This window comes from Oryctolagus cuniculus, chromosome X (assembly GCF_964237555.1).
Source record: "Oryctolagus cuniculus chromosome X, mOryCun1.1, whole genome shotgun sequence".
NCBI lineage: Eukaryota > Metazoa > Chordata > Mammalia > Lagomorpha > Leporidae > Oryctolagus > Oryctolagus cuniculus.
The window spans coordinates 131,970,826-131,980,199 of NC_091453.1; the positions used below are offsets into that span (position 1 = coordinate 131,970,826).

At 61.9% G+C, this 9,374-nt stretch overlaps 1 protein-coding gene across 3 annotated transcripts; it reads right to left on the reverse strand.

The window, feature by feature from the left end:
* Positions 1-653: 653 nt before the first annotated feature.
* On the reverse strand, positions 654-8,896 carry CCNQ (cyclin Q). Of its 3 annotated transcripts, none has more exons than XM_051837465.2 (5): positions 8,781-8,896; positions 5,358-5,541; positions 3,854-3,986; positions 2,756-2,983; positions 654-1,145 (listed from the first exon to the last, which is right to left on the reverse strand). In XM_051837465.2, exons 2-5 carry the CDS (start codon positions 5,525-5,527, stop codon positions 1,056-1,058), a joined length of 621 nt encoding a protein of 206 aa, XP_051693425.1. In that variant the 5' UTR covers positions 5,528-5,541; positions 8,781-8,896; the 3' UTR covers positions 654-1,055. The 3 variants fall into 3 exon arrangements, with proteins under 3 accessions (XP_051693425.1, XP_002722677.1, XP_069922856.1); XM_002722631.5 differs by having other exon boundaries at positions 8,633-8,886; XM_070066755.1 differs by lacking the exon at positions 8,781-8,896 and adding an exon at positions 8,633-8,770 and having other exon boundaries at positions 654-1,085.
* Positions 8,897-9,374: the final 478 nt, after the last annotated feature.

A 9,374-nucleotide genomic window follows, 5' to 3' on the forward strand; every position in this document is an offset into this window, starting at 1 on the left:
TGCCAAGATGAGGCATGGGGGCAGAAACCGCAGGCTGGAGAGCGCCGCGGCCCTTGCAGGCTGCTGCCTGGCCTCGCCCTGCAATGGGGCTGCCAGGGCTGCCCTCCAAGGTGCCCACTGAGCTGGTGGACACATGCAGAAAGAACACAGTGGAAAGCTGGGACTCCGGGAGCAGGGGGCCCGGAAAAGAGGTGCCGTGAGCCCAGTCTGGAGCCACCTCTCATCCAAGTGCAAAGAACAGGAACAACACGTGCACACAGAGCTCAGCGGCCTGGGGGTGATGGCAGGGAGAAGCAGAGACCCAGACGCCGCCCACGGTGAGTGGGGCCTGGGACAAGCAGCTCGCACGCCAGGCCCCAGGCACAACCCCAGCGGGTGGGGAGCCACGGACGCTGGCGGAGTTTCTCTGTGCTGCCCGTCGGCGCTGCTTCCCTGTAGCTGAACGTCCTGGCTTCGTGCTTCCAGCTGCAAGGTGCTCCGTTCCAGCCAAGGGCCATATCCTCCCCAGAGTGCACGTTCACCCCGCCCCCACGCAAGCTGGCCGCCTCGCCCCACTGGTGCTCGCGGGCTGCCCTGGGAACGCCTTTCCAGGGCAATCACGTGTCTGACCATAGCCCGCGGGCTGCACAGCAAGGACAAGGGGTTCCCACGGATTTGCATCACCTTTTATTACACAAAATAAAACGCCATCTCCGGTGCCCGTTCACGCTTTCTCTAAAAAACCCCGGGAAGAGCAGTCCTGTCTGTTCGTTCAGTTCCTGTGGCGCATGTCATGCCTCAACGGCAGCTGGAGTCCTCGCTGAGGACAGAAGCAGGCGCGGCCACTCGCGCCCGCCACACACTGTGGCTCCCGGCCTGCCCGCTGGAGGAAGGGCTCGCGTCATCACCTGGGCCGCGGCTGCTGGGGACAGAGCGGGGGCAGCAGCCCCTCTGCAGCAGCACGGCCAGTCATCCCAGCTGGTCCCCTGGGGCCTGGCCGTCCCCGCGACGTGGTGGCACCGCCCCAGCCAGCCAGCCATCCTGGGCTTCTCTTTGGGCAGGCCTGGGCCAGGGCCTTAGGGGATCTCTGTGTCCATGGAATAAATCTGAATGAGATCAGACACAATGTGATCAATGATTGGCTTGGTAAGGTCGTCACTAAACACCTAGAAAGCAGAAGGAAAACAAGCTGCGATTAGACTCCCTCCGGCTGAGCACGCTCGGCACTTCCTGGGGTGGGGACCCGAGGACACAGCTCGCAGGGGTGGTGGCTCCTGTGCAGAGCCAAAAACCTGCCACACGGAAGAGGCCAGGGTGACCAGCTGACCCAGACAGGAGCGGGTCACCCAGGGGGTCGGTGGCAGCTGGGCCCAGAGCAGGCAGGCGTCTCACCTGCAGAGGGAGGCTGGGCAGCCTGCACCTGGGCAGCTGAGACCAGGAGCACAGGAACACTCAGCAGGCCGCCAGGCAGACCTGCGGGAGCACCGTGCGGTGCACTTCACGTGACGGCAATGTCACCATGATCTTAAAAAAGCAATCAGTCCACGACGCGTGACAACCCTGGGCCACCAGCAACAGAAGGGACACACTCCCCAGAGGAGACGCCGTCAGCCTCTGGGAACAAGAGAGCCGAGCGGCTCGACCCCGCCCGTCTGGGGACACGAATCCCTGTGCACAGGTGGGGCATCTTGAGGGACAGACGGGAGCAGTGGCTGCAAGTCAGCAAGAGGCCCAGCGAGCGCCGGGTGCGGCATCGCGAACCCTGCGGCTGTCCCCCACTCGGCCCTGAGAGTCAGGGCCTCGCCCAGGGGGCTGGCACACAGCCTCAGCGCGGCCACCCTCAGGCACCAGCGGCTCCGCACAAGGAAGTGCCTGGAGCTCTAGGGCTGAGCCCAGGGCACGCGAGGGGCAGCAAGGCCAGTGACCGGCAGGAGCGGGCTGCACTCTGCACTCCACAGGGGCCACCAGCTGTGCTCCCTGACGCCCGCCAGGGGTCCAGGCATGCCCAGTGCTAGCAGCTCCGAGCCGCCAGAGGGCTGCTCCTGGCGCAGAGGTGGGGCTGGCCAGCAGGACAGTCTACGAGGAGGCAAAGGAAGAAAGCGGTGCAGGAGAGTCACCGCCGGCCAGCAGCGACAAGGGGTGACTCGGTGGGTGCAAGCCGTCCAAGGGACCGGGAGTCCGCAGAGAGCAGCCCCTCATCTGGAAGTGCCGCAGAAGCCCGAGCGCGGCCCGATGCTTCCTGTCCACAGATGCCCTGGCAGCCCCGGGCCAACGCTGCGGCTGCCCCCGGCCTGCCGAGGGGCGTCTGCTGCGTCTGTCGGAAGACCTGTGTGTTCTTCCTACACGCCAGCTCTGGGCGCCTCCGGCCCTGCGGTGGGAGGGCGCGGAGTGGAGACGCACGACAGAAGTCAGCACCAGCACCGCCTGTGGCCTCCAGTGGCACGCACGCACGCACGCACGGCAGGGCAGGGCAGGGCCACAGCACCCGCCACCCGCGTACCTCTTGCAAGGGACAGATTTAAGGCGCAGCCTACAAACGGCGCTTCCGCTCAGTCAGGCTGAGTGAGGCAGGCAATCCACCCGTCATCTACCACGCAGGGCAGGCCCCGGCCCAGCGCATCCAGCGCTACGGTGGCAGGCTTGTGCAGCATCACCAGTCCCAGGGCACCCTCAGCTTTGTTCACGGGGAACGGATAAAAAGAAAGTGGTGAGCAGCCAGGGCCAGACGCCAGCCAGGACCGGGGCCACAGGGCGGCGCGGCGGACAGCCCCCTCACCTGCCACCACGGCTTCTCGGCCTCCGCCTCGGCGGGCACCTCCACGCCATAGATGTGCAGGGCCAGGTAGAGCACGGCCACGGCCAGGTGCTGCGCCGGGAAGCGGAGGCACAGCCCTCCGTGGTAGCTGTCCCGCAGCAGGGCCCAGGCCGTGACGGAGACGGGAGTCCGCTGCCAGCTGTAGCGGTTCAGCCAGTTCTTGAGGGAGAGCAGGTAGTGCAGCAGGTACTGCAAAGACACAGCTTCAGTCAGGACACGCACAGGGCCCTAGCAGCCGCGCTCCCGGCACCCGACGGCTCCCATGCCACTTAGGAGAGCGTCAGAAGGCCCCCTACGGGCCAGCGGCCCTGCCTCTCCTCCAGCCTTGTCTCCCGTGGGCCCCGCCACGCTGGAACGTGGAAGGTGCACTCCACTCGGGGCCTCTGCGTTCACCACCGCCCGCTGCCTGAAAGCGCCTCCCTCCGCCCCGCTGCACCCTCCGCAGGCCGTGCCCAGCCACCAGGGCAGAGCGCTCAGGGCCCGCCGTTCCACACAGCAGTGCCCCCTGGAGGACGAGTGGCTTCTCCCACTCAGCGCCCAGAGCCCAGAGCAGTGGCGTCCTCGGCTACAGCACCTGAAGCTTCCGGGAACCCCCGGGGAGCACCTGCCCCGGCACGCACGCACACGCGCCTCACCGCAGCACGCCCCGGCCGGCAGACCCTTCTGTTCCTTGCACCCCGTCCTTCAACCAGGAGACACGGATCACCCCCCACCAAGGCCTGCACACTGGGCTCTCCCGAGAGTCCAGGAGGCGCAGCCCAGGGACTCTGACACGGCATGTGGGCACGCAAGGGGCACCTCTTACACTTAATTAACTGCCCACCGCTTGACTGAAGTTTTCACCCAGAGAACTGCTGTCGATTCAGATGCATGTGGGAGGGCTAGTTCCAGCTGCCTGCAGGCCCTGGGAGGCGGCTGCACAGACCGCCCGCAGCCAAGCCGGCAGAGAGGGGAAGCGGGAATGAGACTAGCCGGGGACTCGAAGGGGTGCACTTCCGGGACAGGGCGCGCGCAGCAGGCGCACGGCGTCCGCACACTGTCGCCGGCGCCCACTCCTACCTTGTGCGGGTGCTGGAAGGAGACCTGGAAGCGCAGGATCCTCAGCATGAGAAGCTCGCACTGCACGATGCTGTCTCGGAGCTCCCAGAAGCGGGAGTCCAGCTCCAAGGGCTCGCTGCCCGGGTTAAAGTACCTGTGCGGGAGGCACAGGGCGGCGCTGACGGCACCCTGGAAGCTGCCCCTGCCACAGGGCGCCTGGAAGCAGCCAGGCCTTCGAGGGGCGTGATGTCCACACACAAACCAGCGGCCTGCAGGCGGCCGCTACCGGGTCACTGTGTCTGCTGCTGTCACGAGGGAGACAGTGACCAGCGGGGCATGGAAGGGACCAATAAGATGTCAAAGGCAAAGACCAGGTGGCTGCCATGGCGCCAGAGGCAACTTCCGGTTACAGGCTGGGGTGTTCTCCACCCTGGGTGCAAGAACGTCCCACTGCAAGCTGTATTCCCGGCGGTGCATGGCTCACACTCTCCTACTCCCTAGATGGCCTCTCCTTCTTCCAGATCTTTCCATCCTATTCATACTGGGCCCAGGCACAACACTCCCACCTGTGCAAGAACCCCAAGACGCATGGGAAGAGAATTCGTACTCGGGCAGTCACAACTCGCCGCCCGCTGCTGACTCATCCCTCCGAGCTGCTCCTCCATCTCCAATTTCCCCGCAGACCCCCACCCGCCCCACCCCACCCCACCCCACCCTGTGCGCCTAATTAGGGCTCCGCACAATTTCCCCTCTGGCTGCTCCTCCCTGCTGGGGCGCAGGCAATTACAGGCAGACTCCAGCCGCCTCCCTCGCCCCCCCCCCGCACGGTTGTCTGCTAGCCTGGCCCCGGACACCGTGAACCTGTTAGGCATGGGGGGGGGGGGCAGGGCTTTTTTTGTTACCTGTTTATTTAAAAAGCAGCAGAACAAAATAGCTTTCTTCCTAATGATTAGTTCCTGGAAGGCCTCTGACGCACAGCTAGTTAGTAACTTTCCATCCACTGCACAGCTCTCTCCTGCCCACCCCACCCCCACCCCAGGCCTCCGCAATGCCCACCTGACGGGCTGGGTCCCTACAGGGCCCAGCTGTGCTGCCCATGGCCCACACGTGCTCACAGGCCCACGGCAGGGCGAGAGACTCCTGGGTGCCCAGGACTCAGTTTCCTGGCCCGCTGGGGCTGTGACCTCCTCATGCTTGGCACACAGCCTGACGGGTCCCATGACCCCACTGCAAGAGGTGCCTTCCTGTGTCTCAGCCATCCCTGCTTGCTCGGCCCTGTCCAAGACTCCGAGTCTTCCAACAGACCTCTCCACGTTCCTCTGCCTGGCCAAGCTTCTCCCCAGACTCCCCCGGGGCTCCCAACACTGGACTTCCTCCCTTGCTATCGGTGCTTCTGGCCCTGGGTCAAGGCCATCCAGGTGCCTCCGTCTAAGCTGGCCTGCTGGCACCGGGAGGGCAGGGCAACCTGCCCACTTGGGTGCACAGCAGGAGAGCCTCCCAAATGCCTCAGTCCCACAGCCATTACCTGGTGGACACGTTGATGATGTCACGGGTACGCAGGTGTTGCTCCTCCACTTTGCCAGCCAAATAAATGGATGTCATGGCGACCAGGTAAGGGTCATAGGCACCCAGGTCGATCTCGCCAAAGAACTTATGGTAGATGGTGCAAGCAGTGGCAACGGGAACGGACCGCATCCCTAGCTTGACACCTAGAGAGAGAGCAGGCGAATCATGCAGTGTGGTCCCTGTTCGCTCACGCTCAAACAAGGGAGGCCGCTGGCTGGGGCCCGGAGGGCTCACACCCCGCTCCCTGCTCTCACAAAGAACTCCACAGGCTTTAGGTCTGGGGTCTGAGAAGCCCCAGGCCACGTGCGTGCCACGGGTCTGCACGCCACACTCTGAGAAGCAAGAGTTTGACTAAAGCTCATTTCCCAAGTGGCACAAGATCCTGGAAAGCACCACACGCCGTTGCGTGCTGTCTGCACCCGAGCAAGCTCGTACCTGGATGTCGTCTGCCCCGCCCTGGCTCACCCAATGCAAACCCTACTGAGAGGGGATTTGGGCCTCCGAGCCATCAAATGGATGCGCAAGTCCCCATGTTACACTGAGAGCACACTCAGCACAGACTAGACAAGGCAAGAAAAGCAAGCAGGCAACCACAGCAGAGCAGGGGAAAACAGCAACATTTATGGCCCAGGAAGGAGGCCGACACACTGAGAAGAGAAGAGAGCTGGAAAAGCAGCGCGCAGTGGGCGCGGACTCCAACTTACTCACGGGTTAAAGCCCAGCCCTACCTGCGAACGAAATCAATGCACTGGGCCACAGCGCGAAACAGGTTCACGATGACCCGGGCTAACAAGAGAAGGTGAAATGACCTCCCCTGGGCTGACCGTAGGAGGCGGAGAGCAAGCGACAATTAAAGAGTATGTTTAGCATCCTCTGCTAAGAAGTCGGATCCGCTTCCTAGGGCCGCTAGAACAAATCATCACAAAGCCTGTGGCTTAAAACAACCCGCCTTCGTAATCTTCCAAGTCTGCAGAAGGGAAGTCTGGAGGCAGCATCGGGGCAGGTTCCCTTTGGGAAGCCCCGAGGGAGAGCCCATTGCCTTGCCTCTTCCGGCTCCCGGCCCCTTCTTCCCGCACGTTACAAACCAGCAGCACTGCATCTTCGACCTGCTTCTCCATCACGCGGCCCTCTCCCCGCGTGTGACCGCTCCCGCCTCTCTCACAACGATGGCCGTGCGTGGGGACAGGCACTCAGTATAGCACTTAAGACGCTGCTTGGGACACTCCCACCCCATACTGGAGTGCCTGGGTTTGCATCCCAGCTCCTCTTCCAATCGCAGCTTCCTGCTGACCTAGACCCTGAGAGCCAGCAGCTGCTGGCTCATGCACCTGAGTCTCTGTCACCCATGTGGTAGACCCAGATGGAGCTCTGGGCTCCTGGCTTTGGACTGGCCCAGCCCTGGCTGCTGTGGGCATCTGAGGTGTGAACCAGTGAGTCTAATATCTCTCTTTAGGAAAAAAAAAACCTACTTTTTTAAAAAGATGAGTGCAGTCACATTCGTGCCTGCCCCAGTAATCTGAAATCATCTTCCTATCTCAATCATACGTGCACAGTCCCTTGTGGTATGGAGATGACATTCAGAGGTTCCAGGGACTAGGACAGGGACACCTTAGCGGGAACCAGCATTTGCCCACCTACAAAAGCAGGTGGCACATTTTACGACGAAGTTCCTGCAAGGCAGCACCTGAAGAGCTGGAGGCATGTCAGGATCACAACTGCACAGGCCCATCATTTCAGGAGAGGCCACGTAAGCTAGCGCTGCTGAAATGACCTCCAGGCCTTGTCTGCCACAGAGAAGCCTGGTTTACAGGGACCTCGGAGCTGACGGGGCAGCAAATGGGGGACACTGCTGTCGTTAACTGGCATAGTTTGCCCGTCTTCTTGGAAGGTGAAGGAAATGTATAAGCGCTTAGCAGCGATTCCTTTCACCCTTTCTCTCCGGAAGGTCCGTGAGAAAACAACTGTTCCCAGCAGACATAAACCGAGCTTCGCAAGCTGATAGGAGAAAGAACTACTTTTTTAAAAAAAAGTTTTTATTTTGTCCAAAGCTCGGTAAATTTGTTAGGCAGCAATTCCTCAAAACTGTGTTTTTTTGTAAATTCCAAAGGACATTCATCGTTTCCAACCATATTTTGATCATTATGGGTCTTCCTCCTTTTTATACTGGGTCAGTGGTCCAGCAGCCCCCAGCCTTGTCCATGGAGGCTATGTTCTGAGAGCCCTGTGGGGGCTGGCACTGTGGCGCAGCGGGTTAAAGCCCCGGCCTGTAGCACCGGAATTCCATATGGGCACCAGTTTGAGCCCTGGCTGCTCCACTTCTGATCCAGCTCTCTGCTATGGCCTGGGAAAGCAGTGGAAGATGGCCCAAGTCCTTGGGCCCCTGCACCCACATGGGAGACCCAGAAGAGGCTCCTGACTCCTGGCTTCGGATCGGCGCAGCTCCGACCATTGCGGCCAACTGGGGAGTGAGACAGCAGGTGGAAGACCTCTCTCTGCCTCTGCCTCTCTGTAACCCTGCCTTTCAAATAAATAAATACATCTTAAAAAAAAGAAAAGCCCTGTGGATGCTGAAACTGTGGATAGCTGCAAAACCTATACTTGCTATTTTTTCTATATATATATGTGCGTGTGATAAACATTAGTAAATTAGGCATGATAAAATATTAAAAACTAATAACAAAATAAAACAATTTTAATTTAAAAACTGGAAGTGATGCTCGCCAGCTATAGCAATCACAGTGGCCTCCTTGCCTGGCCTTGGAAGCAAGGTCCCCAACAGTATTGTGGACTTCCTGGCAGGGCACCCTGGGATCTCCCCAACAGTACACTCCAGAAGGCTCTGCACCTGCAAGTGCCACATACAGGTGGGGCAGAGGGCGCGAGGGACGGGAACAGATGGGCGGGCGCCCCGGGGTCGGGAACCCCTCTCTGGAGGCCTGTCCCGTACCACGTCCTCTTTTGGCCTTCGCGTTGGTCTGGGCAATGGGGATATCGGCGTGTATTTCGAAGATCAAGGCGTAGTACACCGAGCGTGGCTAAAAGGCAGAAGCCCTCAGCCCTGAGCCGGGCCTCTCAGCCTCCGCTCAGAGTCACACCGGAAAAGCCCGGCCTCTTCCCCGCCAAGCGGGTCCCTGCACCGCCGGCTTCGGCTCGCTCGGCGCTAAGACTGTGTCCGCGGCCCCCGGCCTCCACGTCCTGTCTGCGCGGGACTGCCCTCTCCCTGGCCGTGGTTACCTGCCTCCATGATGAATCTCGTCACTCGGAAGTGTACCCTCGCCTCGGACACCGGCCGCCCCTCGGCCCCCAGCGCCCCAGCCCCTCCTCCGTAGCTCTCTCGGCCAACGGCCTCCATGAAGCCCCGCCCCGCAGCCCTACGACGCACCCCCCCACCGGAAGGAGAAGCGCTCTCCCCAAGTCTAGGCCGCCTCCCGGGGGTCCTCGCGGCGGGACCGGCCGCCCCGCCCTGCCGCGCCCGGCCCCGCCCCGCAGGCCCCGCCCTCCCGGTGAGTGCGACTGCGCAAGAGACCGCGGCCTCGCCGAGTGCGCAGGCGCAGCGCAGGCGCAGAGGTAGACACCGCCTGGCGGCCTGTGTGCGCCGGTCGTCCTCCTGACGTAATAGCCCCGCCCCAAGAAACACAGGGCCGTTCCTAGTAGGCTCATGCCCCGCCTCCGGGAGACACAAGCCTTGCCCCCAGACGCCACAAGCCCGCCCCAGGAACTGACGCTCCGCCCCTGGGAGATTCAGGCCCCGCCCCTGGGATCGGAACCCGCGGAGCTGCTCCGCGAGGGCACAGCGAGGTCACAGGCTCAGGGACTGGGTCTCCGCCGTCTGGCTAAGGTGGTGCTGCGGGGTGTTGGTCCATCGTGTCTTAGGATGCGGAGACCTGGCCGCAGCAGCCAAGCCCTGGGCAAACGGCATTTAAAGGGAGTTCCCGTTGGGGCCAAGGTGTTTTTGTATGACCCAAATGCAGATTTG

Excerpts from the sequence above, each read along its gene's own strand:
- CCNQ (XM_002722631.5), bottom strand. The coding sequence starts at position 8,750 with ATGGAGGCCGTTGGCCGAGAGAGCTACGGAGGAGGGGCTGGGGCGCTG. Across the intron at positions 5,542-8,632 it reads GAGATTCATCATGGAGGCAG|GTGTCAAGCTAGGGATGCGG; the intron begins GTAACCACGGCC and ends CTCTCTCTCTAG. Across the intron at positions 3,987-5,357 it reads ATCATCAACGTGTCCACCAG|GTACTTTAACCCGGGCAGCG; the intron begins GTAATGGCTGTG and ends CCTCCCGCACAG.